The sequence below is a fragment of the Nerophis lumbriciformis genome, linkage group LG11 (genome assembly GCF_033978685.3).
Source record: "Nerophis lumbriciformis linkage group LG11, RoL_Nlum_v2.1, whole genome shotgun sequence".
Lineage (NCBI taxonomy): Eukaryota > Metazoa > Chordata > Actinopteri > Syngnathiformes > Syngnathidae > Nerophis > Nerophis lumbriciformis.
The window spans coordinates 30,763,230-30,777,145 of NC_084558.2; the positions used below are offsets into that span (position 1 = coordinate 30,763,230).

At 40.6% G+C, this 13,916-nt stretch overlaps 1 protein-coding gene across 2 annotated transcripts in view; it reads left to right on the top strand.

The window, feature by feature from the left end:
- The window catches only part of LOC133610515 (uncharacterized), a 35,636-nt gene that overhangs the window by 11,092 nt on the left and 10,628 nt on the right, over positions 1-13,916 (top strand). Inside the window, exons 1-2 of one of the 2 annotated variants that reach the window (XM_061966846.1) lie at positions 9,624-9,799; positions 12,511-13,645. In XM_061966846.1, coding sequence (XP_061822830.1) covers positions 12,839-13,645 — 807 coding nt within the window. In that variant the 5' untranslated portion in view covers positions 9,624-9,799; positions 12,511-12,838. Of the gene's footprint in view, positions 1-9,623; positions 9,800-12,510; positions 13,646-13,916 lie in introns of those variants that run through there. The other variant, XM_061966847.1, reaches the window with a different exon arrangement.

A 13,916-nucleotide genomic window follows, 5' to 3' on the forward strand; every position in this document is an offset into this window, starting at 1 on the left:
CAAGCTGCTCACCGCCCTTGTGTGTAAGTGTGTGTGTGTGTGTGTGTGTATGTGTGAGTTGCATGTCTGTGTGTTAGCGTCCAAACACTTTTCAACTGTATTATACTTGCACAGTATTTAATGACGTGTCTCTGTTCTATGTCTGCGTGTGTTTGTGTGTATTGTAAGTGCAGACACACACACACCTCTGTATAGATGTGTAGTGTATCTGCATAGTGTCTAATGTTGAATGTCAACTGTGTGTTAGCTTTAGTCACTTGTGTGTACGTGTTTTGTACGTGCAAACCGTCCAATGACGCATGTCAGAGTGTGCGTGTGTGTGTTTTGTACATGCAGTGTCTAATGTTGCAAATCAGTGTGTTGGCTTACAGACACTTTTCCATGTGTGTTTGTGTGCGCGCATGTGTGTGTGTGTGTGTCTATTTCTGACACCCACCTGTTAATGACATCAGAGCTGACCCTTGGGGGGTGTTCGGGTTGAGGTGGTTGGGTTGGGGTGGCTGGGTGGGTTTCACATTGTGTGTGTGTGTGTCTTTGCGCGCGCGCGTGTGTGTGTGTTTGTGTGTGTGTATGTGTGTGTGTGTGTGTGTGTGTGTGTGTGTGTGTGTGTGTGTGTGTGTGTGTGTGTGTGTGTGTGTGTGTGTGTGTGTGAGATGCACATTAAAATGTGCACCATGCTGATCTTCAGATGTTTACATCAAGTTGTGGTCCAACATTGTAGAAAATGCTGCAGTAAATCCACTCTTAGTGTTGAGTAGTTTTAGCCAACCAGGTTGTGGGAGGGGCCTATCACTTCCTGTGTCCATATACGTCAACGTCTCGAACGACTGCTGTGCAGCACGGAGACTTGCAGTGGCAGGGCCTCTCCACGGAATGGCGCCACTATGCCGAGCTCTAATCATGGACTCACAGTCATGACCTCATGTCAGGGGTCATAGCTGGAAGATTATGTAACACGCTTAGGCTTGAGAAAGAGGTGACGACCTGTTGGGAGGCTGTCAAGAAACACCTGACGCCGTAAAAATAAATGTTGCCTTCATGTGTGGTCAACAGCTATCTATCTGTCTGTCTATATATATGTGTGTGTGTATATATATATATATATATATATATATATATATAAATGAAACTACAAAAAAATGTATATTGTGCAAAAGTTCATTCGAGTCAGCAATTGAACTTTAAATGTAAAACTAAAATGTTATATAAACTCATTACCTGCAGAGTGACATATGTAGAGCCTGATTTTTTTATTTTATTTTGAAGATCATTACTTACAGTTTTTGAAAACTCCAACATTTCTGATATTTTCAATCCAAGGTTTTCATAAGCTGTACAACATAATCATCCAAATTATATGAAAAGAAGGCTTGGAATATCTTGAATTTCATTTTACAAAACCCAAAAGCAGTGAAGTTGGCACATTGTGTAAATTGGATCTGTTGTGTAGGACTAGATGTTACAATCCCCTAATGCATACTTGAGACACCTATGGGACTTTGTGGGATGGTCAAGTGAGTGAAGGCATCCTCTGGGTTATCAAGTGGGCGCCCCCCTTCCTCAGTGTTTCGCTGATAGGCCCACGACACCTCCAGAGGGTTCAGCATTGAGTCCCAGCATCCCAGGATCACTCCCTAGATGCCATCACTCACTTGAAAGCTCAGGTGGAGTCCCTTCGCTTGACCCACAGCCACTGACTCCCCTTTTCAGCGGCTTTTGAGAGGTCTTTCACTGCCTGCCGGTGGGCTTTCCCTCGCACTCCCATTTCCCTGAGGAGCCTGGATGTTGAGGTGGCCACGAACCCTCTGCAGCCTACTTCCACTGGGCGTACCCTCGCTTTCCAGCTTTGTTGTTGCGCATCGGCTGCAAGCTCAGTGTACCTCAACTTCTTGCGCTCGTAGGCCTCCTCCATTGCACTCTCCCAGGGCACCGTGAGCTCTATGATGTACACGAGCCTGAGCGAAGCTGACCACAGAACAAGATCTGGCCGCAGGATGGTGGACACAATCTCAACTGGGAAGCAGAGTCTCTGGCCCATGTCTGCCAGAAGTTTCCAGTCCCGTACCCCGCCTAGCTGTCCAGTGTCTGGTCTTGTGGGGGTGAGGTTGGCTTGACCCTCGCCCTCCCGGACAAATGTTGTTGCTTGCCAACGGGATGACAGGGGAGGAAGGGCATTGACACTTGTCCATCGACTTTCCAGCACTGCTGCAAGACACTTTAGCACCTGGTTGTGCCGCCAGGTGTAACGGCCTTGGGTGAGGCTGGTCTTGCAGCTTCAGTGTTGCTGGACTTGGACACAGAGGGCATGTGGGGTCTTCCCCATACCACTGGCTGAGGTTTTTTGGAGAAGGCAGGACATCGTAGGCAGCCCTGATGGTAAAGCTCGCCCTGAATGCCTCCATCTCCCACAGCTCTTTCTAGGAGATCTTCCTCTTCTCTACTCTTTCCCATGTCATCCACTGCCCTTGTTTTGTAAATAAAAACAGAATACAATGATTTGCAAATCATTTTCAACCTATATTCAATTGAATAGACTGTATATTTAATGTTCGAATTGGAAAATTGGCAAATATTAGCTCTGGAATTTCATGCCTGCAACATTTTTCAAAAAAGCTGGCACAAATGGCAAAAAAGACTGAGAAACCTGAAGAATGCTCATCGAATACTTATTTGGAACGTCCCAGAGGTGAACAGGCTAATGGGTAACAGGTGGGTGCCATGATTGGGTATAAAAGCAACTTCCATGAAATGCTCAGTCATTCACAAACAAGGATGGGGCGAGGGTCACCACTTTGTGAACAAATGCGTGAGCAAATTGTCGAACAGTTTAAGAACAACATTTCTCAACGAGCTATTGCAAATAATTTAGGTATTTCACCATCAATAATATACCATCAGTAATATCATCAAAAGGTTCAGAGAATCTGGAGAAATCACTGCAAGTGAGCGGTGATATTACGGTCCTTGGATCCCTCAGGCGGTACTGCATCAAAAAGCGACATCAGTGTGTAAAGGATATCACCATATTGACTCAGGAACACTTCAGAAAACCACTGTCAGTAACTACAGTTGGTCACTAAATCTGTAAGTGCAAGTTAAAACTACTATGCAAAGCGAAAGCCATTTATCAACAACACCCAGAAACGCCGCCGGCTTCGCTGGGCCCGAGCTCATCTAAGATGGACTGATACAAAGTGGAAAAGTGTTCTGTGGTCTGACGAGTCCACATTTCAAAATGTTTTTGGAAACTGTGGACATCGTGTCCTCCGGAACAAAGAGGAAAAGAACCATCCGGATTGTTCCAGGCGCAAAGTTCAAAAGTCAGCATCTGTGATGGTATGGGGGTGTATTAGTGTCCAAGGCATGGATAACGTACACATCTGTGAAGGCACCATTAATGCTGAAAGGTACATACAGCTATTTTATTTATTTATTTTTTCCAAGATGGTGCCGCTGTAGTGCCTGCTGTTGGCAGGAGCCCTGTGCTCTTGTGTCATCCTTTTGGGTTTCCCTCTTGTTTTCATGTGTTATTATATATATATATATATATATATATATATATATATATATATATATATATATATATATATATATATATATATATATATATATATATATATATATATATATAAATATATATATATATATATATATATATATATATATATATATATATATATATATATATATATATATATATGGCCGAGTTAGTGGGCGGCCGAGAGTAGAGTCGGCTCTCTTGGTTGCTTTGTTGGGTCTGCTCCTGTCTCTGGCCATGCTCCCTCCACCCCAGCAGACGAAGGCGTGGAACACCGCAGATGCCACCACAGTGTATATGTTTCCTTTACTTTTTATTCATAGCTGTATGTAGAAGTGGCTGGTTGCATCAGCTGTGCTCTTTTAATGTCTTTAATGGCCTTTTGGTTCTTTGATGTTTGATGTTTCCCTCTTACACACATGTACGAGGGATGTGTGCTATGGCTATGAGTTGTTTTTCCCTTGGCCTCAGTCTAGACCCTTCGCCCCCCCAGTGTTTACCTGTATCTCACCTTTTTTGTAAGGGGTGCCGGAAGTTGACAGACCCGTCAGCGATCCTGTTCTGTCTCCCTGTAATGTTTGTCTGATCTTGAATAGGATTGTGCTGAAAATTTTTATTTCCCCTCGGGCATTAATAAAGTTTTTCTGATTCTGATTCTGATTCCGATACAGGTTTTGGAGCAACATATGTTGCCATCCAAGCAACGTTATCATGGACGCCCCTGTTTATTTCAGCAAGACAATGCCAAGCCACGTGTTACATCAACGTGGCTTCATAGTAAAAGAGTGCGGGTACTAGACTAGCCTGCCTGTAGTCCAGACCTGTCTCCCATTGAAAATGTGTGGCGCAATATGAAGCCTAAAATACCACAACAGAGACCCCGGACTGTTGAACAACTTAAGCTGTACATCAAGCAAAAATGGGAAATAATTCCACCTGAAAAGCTTCAAAAATTGGTCTTCTCAGTTCCCAAACATTTACTGTAACACAGTGGTAAAAATGCCCCTGTGACAACTTTTTTGCAACGTGTTGCTGCCATAAAATTTTTAATTAATGATTATTTGCACAAAAAAAAATAAGATTCTCAGTTCGAACATTAAATATCTTGTCTTTGTAGTTTATTCAATTGAATATAAGTTGAAAAGGATTTACAAATCATTGTATTCTGTTTTTATTTACGAATTACACAACGTGCCAATTTCATATGTCATATCCTAGGTTCACCTTGTGAATCTGATATAAATAAACTAACCTTTGTCAATGTTAAAAAAAAAATGAGTTTGACCTGTACAGTGCATCCGGAAAGTATTCGCAGCGCTTCACTTTTTCCACATTTCGTTGTTCCAAAAAAGAATACATTAATTTTTGTCCTCAAAATTCTACTTATAATACCTCATAATGACAATTTGAAAAGGTGTTTTTCTTTGAAAAAATTTGACATGTACATAAGTATTCACAGCCTTTTTTAATACTTCGTTAATGCATTTGGCAGCAATTATAGCCTCACGTATTTTTGAATGCAATTCCACAAGCTTTGCACAACTATATTTGGGCATTTCTGCCCATTACTCTTTACAGCACCTCTCAAGCTACATCAGTTTGAAGGCACAGTAATTTTCAGATCTCTCCAAAGACGTTCAATCGGATTCAAGTCTGAACTCTGGCTCAGCCACTCAAGGACAAGTTATAGCATACTTGCCAACCCTCCCGGATTTTCCGGGAGACTCCCGAAATTCAGCGCCTCTCCCGAAAACCTCCTGGGACAAATTTTCTCCCGAAAATCTCCCGAAATTCAGGCGGAGCTGGAGGCCACGCCCCCTCCACCTCCATGCGGACCTGAGTCCGCTTTCCCACAATATAAAGAACGTCTACAGTAAAGCAGTCCGTCTGCCGTAAACAGCAATGTTGTGACACTCTTAAACAGGACAATACTGCCATCTAGTGCATTTGATGAAAGCACTTTTGTGCGTGCCACACAGCAATGCATAATCAGAGAGGGTGTTCAGCATGGTTAGAAAGATAGTGACAGAGAATAGAACAAGGATGGACAATTCAACCCTTAACTCAACAATGAGTAGATGAGTGTTATGTGTGTGTATATGTGTAAGTAAATGAACACTGAAATTCAAGTATTTCTTTTATTTATATATATATATATATATAGCTAGAATTCACTGAAAGTCAATTATTTCTTATAATATATATATATATATATATATATATACATATATATGTATATATATATATATATATATATATATACATATATATGTATATATATATATATATATATATATATATATATATATATATATATATATACATATACATATATATATATATATACATATATATATATATATATATATCCATCCATCCATCCATCCATTTTCTACCGCTTATTCCCTTCGGGGTCGCGGGGATATATATATATATATATATATATATATATATATATATATATATATATATATATATATATATATATATATATATATAATATATATATATATATATGAAATACTTGACTTGGTGAATTCTAGCTGTAAATATACTCCTCCTCTCTTAACCACGCCCCCAACCACGCCCCCGCCCCAACCACGCCCCCCGAAATTGGAGGTCTCAAGTATGAGTTATAGAGTTGTCCTGAAGCCATTTCTTTGATATCCTGGCTGTGTGGTTAGGTTCGTTGTCCGGCTGAAAGATGAACCGTCGCCCCAGTCTGAGTTTAAGAGCACTCTGGAACAGGTTTTTATCCAGGATGTCTCTGTACATTGCTGCATTAATTTTTCCCTCTATCCTGACTCGTCTCCCAGTTCCTGCCGCTACAAAACCATCCCCACAGCATGATGCTGCCACCACTATGCTTGACTGTAAAGATGGTATTGGCCTGGTGATGAGTGGTGCCTGGTTTTTCCTCCAAACATGGCGCCTAGCATTCATGCCAAAGAGTTCAATCTTTATTTCATCAGACCAGAGAATTTTGTTCTCTCTCTCTTTGTGTGTCTCTGTCTCTCTCGAAGGGTTACCTCCCTGACTAGGGCCCTTCTGTCCCCAACGCTGAGTTTAGGCGGCCAGCCAGCTCTAAGAAAAGTCCTGATGATTCCAAACTTCTTCCATTTACAGATGATGAAGGCCACTGTGCTAATTGAGACATTCAAGGCAGCAGATACAGTACTTTTCGGTACCCTTCCCTAGATTTGCGCCTCAAGATAATCCTGTCTTGGAGGTCTACAGACATTTCCTTTGACTTCATTCTTGGTTCGTGCTCTGCCACGCACTGACCTTATATAAGCAGGTGTGTGCCTTTCCAAATCATGTCCAATCATCTGAACTTTCCACAGTTGGACTCCAGCTAAGCTGTAGGAACATCTCAAGGATGATCAGTTGAAACAGGATGCTCCTCAATTCACTTTTGAGATTCATAGCAAAGACTGTGAATACTTACTGTATGTACATGTAATGTCTTAGTTTTTTATTTTATTTTAAATATATTTACAAACACTTCTAAAGAAAACTTTTCACATTGTCATTATTGGGTATTGTGCATAGTGTTTTGAGGACAAAAATGATTTGTTTTCCATTTTGGAATAAGTGTGACGACCTGGTCGCATGGTGATGCGGGGTTTCGTTCTCCCAGGAATGCAGACGGGTGTCAGACACAGCGTGCAGGTAGGAAAAATTATTTATTAAGAATTAAATCAAAAAAAGGGAACAAACAAAAACGAGCTCATAGCACTTAAGGCAAAAAACTAAATGGGGTAGCGTGGGAGCTAGCAAGTGACCAGAGTAGGAAACAAAAGTCGTCAACTGTTGTACGAGAACAAACTAGGAAGCAAGACAGAATGACAGGGAAGGCAGGCTTAAATAATAATGTCAGTGATGACCAACAGGTGCGCGTCGGGAACACACGCGGCAGGTGAAAACAATAAGCAGCCATGGCAACAAACTCAGGTGTACAAAACAGGCATTCAAGGAGTCCAAAACTAACAAAAAACACAAGTACCTTGAAAACGTAAACAAAAATATGATCCGGGCAGCGGATCATAACATTAAGACTTCAAAGGGGAACTGCACTTTTGGGGGAATTAATTCACAATCATTACGAAAGACATGTTGATGGATGTTATTTATTTTTAAATCATGGTAAAATTGAGGGTAAAATCATGGCACAACTTAAAAATACAACTACGACAACTTCAGATGGTTTTCTTTGTTTTACTTTTGCCCAAAAAAGAACAGGCACATTCTGAAAACGTACACATCACAAATAATCCTCTTGACAAAACACTTCAAGTTATTGAAAATTCTGAGGAGCAAATCGGTGCAGTTTCAAAAACACGATGTAGAACACAATTAACTTAGACTTAATCTCAGTGTATCTACAAAGCAATCACACTTTAAATCACAGCCCATCTCGGATTGAACAAAAAAACAAATAAAGCATAAATAAAAACTGTAAGTACCAACTCCCTTATTTGTCATTTCCACATCATAATCCTGTGCTAACTCAACAAACCAAACAAACTGAGGTAGAAATTGTTCAAGAGGGTTAATCTACTCCCTGCCTTCTAGGCATCACTGTGTATCGATAGAAAATTAAAAGTCGTGCAATGCGTGAACAATTTCAACAAACCCAACAATAAAAACTTGAAAGACTGACAGTATTGTAGTAAATCACAAACTGTTCACTTTCTTTAAATTTGCACTGAAGACAATACTTTTCACAGAACTATATCAATGTGCAGTGTCCCATTCAGCATTCTAGGTGGCGTTACCAATTGTTTGTTTTACATTTGGTCGAGGGGGAGGAGTCGCAGCCCTGCTTTAACATGTACCTATCACTTGCTCGCCCTGGTATAAACTATTTGCTTGCCTAACAGAATTGCTATCCGACATCCAGTGGACACATTTAAAACAGCGGTTTTCTTTAATTTAAAATGCAGCTCTATTTTACACATAGCAAACTCATCTCGCGGGCCACATTGAACCTGTTCGCGGGTCTGATCTGGCCCACGGGCTGCATGTTTGACATCCCTGATCTACAATAAACCTACAGAGAGCAAGGAAGCGAGAAAGCAGCAGACCACTCAATGATGTAAACGTAGGCACATAAGCTTATGATCACGGCGCCGCTATAAATAGTTTGTCTGCGTTAGTCCTTATAATAACAATATCACTAATGCTTGGTTAATACTCAAGTCACGAAATGTAAATGGAGTATTTTTGGCGCTTTTTGAATGGTTATTTATTGGATTTTATGGGCGAAATAGTGGAGCTCCCATTGGCTACGCTGTAAGCAGACTTTTATTTACGTTTATTTGATATTTAGAATGCTTTTTCATTTTCAAACCCAACCGTTGTCATGTCTTTCGTAATGATTGTGAACAATTGGCAAAATTCCCAAAAAAGTGCAGTTCCCCTTTAACCTGCCAAAATGTGGAAAAAGTGAAGCGTGTGAGTACTTCAAGATGCACTGTATATACTGTAGGTGTCCAATCCAATTCTAGTTCCTATACATCAGAGAGCGACTATTTGGTATCTGTGGTTTGCTATGATACGTTGTGATGTATTTTATTTCATTGACATAATCTCAGCATTTAGTAGCAATATAGACATAGCATGTCCAAATGTTTTTTACACCAGATGGCCGCATATAGAAAAATGGAGAATGCATTTGCCTTTAACCTATTTATTAACCACGCTAAAACTAATCCAATGTCCTTTGGAAAAGCTGCAACATAAGATTATTGATTAACTATGACTGTATTAGTACACATTTTTGTGTCTAATGTAAGTCAGTAATACACATAGACATGAGCTTGGTTGAATTGTGCAAATGTAACTTTGGTAAACATTTCTAAAAAACATGCTGTACTAATATTCTGTGGGTAAATGAAAAAACATATAGGCTGCACTTTGGACACTCCCGCAGTAGCCAATGGAATAAATGGAGAACATGACATTGGTTGTGTCACATTTAAGTTTATTCTTACAGTATGTCATATCTCATGTTAAGATTGTCTTAAATTGGCTGGCAGCAAGAAATCATGTCGCATCCTAGCAAAGGGTCTTAAGTTCATTGAAAAACACCTGAGCAAGAGAGCATCGTTTGTGGTGAAATATTTGATTAAGGTGAGGGGCAGGGCTTCTGCATGACTGCACTGAGAGAGAGAGTTAAATTTATCTTCTAAAGCCAATCCTCTTCAAGCTGATCAGCAGGATGGACTAACAGGTTGGGAAGAGCGGAGTTGCAAACAGGTAGGAACATTTTATATTTACTTCTTTATATTCACTAAAGTTCATGTTTGGATTGACTCATTGTTTGTGTTGTTGCTTCTACTTCATGTGAACATTTTGAAGCGACAGACACGCTTCAAGACAGGGACGTCCCAACTTTTTCTACTGAAAAATTTAAAGAATGCTGGGGACAACTTTCATACATTTTGTACATGAAATATGCAAAAAAAAAACAGTCCAATGCAGGTTAAAGTATGCTGCACTACCTCAACAAAACATCCTATCTTAACAAAGCAAATTCGTGCAATATTTTATTAATATCTTAATATTAGAATATGCTAAGAGCCAATAAGAAACAAGGTGCGGAACACCCTTTGGATGCCCTTGCTTTGGAACATTAGACAAGCTCGTCTGCCTAAAATCACCACAAATGTATTATCAGCGGTGTTCAAGGTGTGACAGCGGCTCGATAGTTATTTGCCTGCGATACATGGAAAAATAAAGAAGCAAAAAGGCACAGTGTAAAAAGAAATGTTGAAATGTTTACACTAATAATCACACAAAGCTTTGTCTTTAAATACATAAATATATATATATATATATATATATATATATATATATATATATATATATATATATATATATATATATATATATGTATATATGTATGTGTATATATGTATTCATATATATATATATATATATATATACATATATATATATATATATATATGTAGATAGATAGATAGATATTTATGTATGTGTATATATGTATTCATTCATATATATATATATATATATATATATATATATATATATATACACATATATATATATACATACATATACACATACATATACATACAGTACATATATACATCCATATATATATACATTATATATATATTAGCCTTTTCACATATCTTTTTCGGTCTTTAAAGGGGAATGATTGCACACCCCTGGTATATACAGAAGTACAATTTGTAAATTTGGTGCCATTTTAAAGGTAAAGAGCACAGTCGTTTAGCTTTAGCACGACCAACGTCAGCATTTTGTAACGAAAACAAAACAAAATTCAGCATTCAGTTTGCTGAAAAAGTACTAGAGCGTACGTGAAAACACCCTGAATCGCCGTGACAACATTAGCATCAATGTACAGGGGTCACGTGCAGTGTATACCTGCCACCTTTACATCCTGTTAGCCTCCCCTAAAAGTTTCTGGATTTGGTCTAAATTAAAGATGAGAGTTAGAGATGTGACGTTCACAAACAAACCAAGTCTATTGAACGTCTCTTTTAAGTGAACAGGGAGAACCGTTTCTCAGTTGTGAGACGTTTTTTCAAGCACATGCAGATACAGCATGACCCGACTAGAAAATGAGTCAAAGAAAACATACAGGGATTCACTGTTTTGTTATTTTTACTAGTAATTATTTTTGTTTATTTATTATTATCCACTTTTTTTTCTTTTTTTTCTGGTATGTCAGGTAATTGAAGTGTACACACACAAGGTAGAGTGTACTGTACAATTTTGTAATCACATTGTTATTATTACTTAATGTTCTCATTGTATTTATATTTTTTCTGTATTGTTGAAATGTTCTTGCGCTACAAAGTTCTTTCGGTGAAGGACAATTCTAAATAATGAACTAAATAATTACTGTCAAAGCATGTGGATGTTGCACCACCTTAAGGAATATTTACAACAAAAACAAATCATGAATAAAATGATAGCCAATATTTGAGAATATTTACAATTACAAAAAAGTGATACATATCTTATCTTATAACTGCCACCAGTGATTGTTTCCTTGGTAAAGAAAAGACAATTAAAAAAGAAATAACTACAATAACGAGACAGTCTTTTTACTGGCTCTTTGAATCAGAATCAGAAATACTTTATTAAAAGGAACTGATCAAAGCCGGAAAAAGGAACTGATCCTCAAGATCCGGCTCCCTTCAAAGATCCATAAATCCCATTTCTAAGGGGAATGCAGAGAACGCACCGTTAGGCCGGAATTTGTAACCACAGGGCTGCGCAGCGCCCATACATGTAGCTGCTCATGTGGGAAGCCGCGTGCCTCGACGAGGCATCATGTCTGCTAAGTCTGTGCTAATGTTGTTTTTAAGTATCAGACAGTGGGGCTCACTGTCGGATTAGCATCTTAAACGCCCAACGGCTCATTAAAAGGCTCTCAGGGGTCCAATTGTTTGTTGTTGTGTTAGCGGCCATTACTGTAATGGTTCTGGCCCACACCGTTTTTACCTTCTGTTTGGCTTAAGGTTGAAGCTTACTGTTGGGACAAGCAATTTCATGCAGGAGAGTCACGACACAGAACACTAACTTAACCCACTGTATGCAAAACAATGACAGCGCAATACTTAAAAAGTAAATACAACTCACAAGGCTACTACAACACAGAAAATTACACAACTCACACAGAGACAATCATACAGCAATTGCAACATCCTTCTAAAAAGTGTTGCAAGGCATGCTGGGAAGCGGCATCACTCGCAGCCATGTTACAAAATACTTGCATTGACCTACATTGGATTCTTTAGCTAAGCACACATTGTTTATGTATGTACCTGTAATCTGATTACTCAGTGGCCCACTTAGGACTTGATGACCACACTGTTTCCCAGCGTCGTCATCGTTGTAAAAACGTCAGTGTCAGTCACATGTTTTGTCTGAGTTGTACTTGACTTGTCATATCCATGTCCTCCATTCAGGTGATGCTGCTTGCTCCTGTGATGTTTAGAGGCTAAACTTAAAGGGATTAATCTTGGCTGACAAACACAGGACGTCCTTCGGGCCAAGTCCGATCATCAGGTTGGAAGTGGCCCAGCGACTTGTTTCAGGGACAAGCGGAAGGATGTCTCATTTGAACCACCAGGGACCATAGGAACCCATTGTGGAAGAATGAGGTCATTCGTGGAGGTCTTCTTGAATACTTGAGATGTTGCTTTTATGTTTTCTGAGGGGAGGAGTTACCAGCTACTTCACTGTTGACATGGTGCACCTTGACGTCATCCAGTCCAGGGCAAATGTCCACCACTCATGGTGTGGGCCACAAAAAATCTAAAGCTTTGGAGGACTTGCAGGTCAGTTGACAAGGTGTACTTCGGATCTAAATCAAAGATGGCGAGAGTCAGTCTTCTGAGCCTTGACAACACAAGGCACCTGAGAGGCACCAGCCTGGTGTTCTATATCGCCTTGCGTTCTCTGATCGTCAGCTGCTTCCTTTTCTGCTCGGCGGCGTCCGCTAGCTTGCTCGGCGCGGAGCATGACTACGGCATTAGCCCCAAATTTGTTTGCACTCCTATACCCCCCGAAGCGGACCCCAGCTGCTACTCCCCGCCCAGCGTGCCGCACGGACCCAGCGGCCACACCAACGGCCACGCCAACGGCCACGATGGCAGCAACCGCAGAGTGGTGATATCTGACGAGGCCAAAGCCACCATCCTGCACCTGCGGGAGAGTCTGGTGAGGCAGAAGGAGACCATCTTAGATCAGCGGGAGACCATTAGGGAGTTAACCGCCAAGCTCACCTTGTGTGAGGGCTTTGGTGGTCATCATGGCAACGGCCACCACGACGACCACCACGATGACCACCACGATGACCACCATGACGACCACCATGACGACCACCACGATGAGCACCTTGGCCACCATGGCAGCCAACACACGCCTTCTTCGTCACACCACGGCTCGCATCACAGCACTGATCATCAGTTCTCCCACGGCAGCCACAGACCGGACCTCCATCCCAGGGAGGTGTCATCACATGGTAAACACAGCTCCTTCTCACCGGAGCAAACCGGCAAGACTCTGCAGACGTTGAAGGAGCGCCTTGAGAACCTGCAGGTAAGACCAGCAGAGACATGGCAATGTTTAGATGCCAGAAGGTGTTTGGCTGTGAAGCATGGGGAGATGCGTTTGAGGGAAACACTAGCATTAGCTCCCTTTCCCAAACTTGACTTCCTGTCGGGCTGTAAATGTCTCTATTAGGGTTAAGGTGATGCTGCCAAAAATCCGCCTGGATCCTGTTCATAGATGTGAGACAAACTTGTGGACAAGCCAGGATTGACCCCCGCCTCTACCTTGTCTAACAGGATGGAGGCAACTCCAGCCTCCA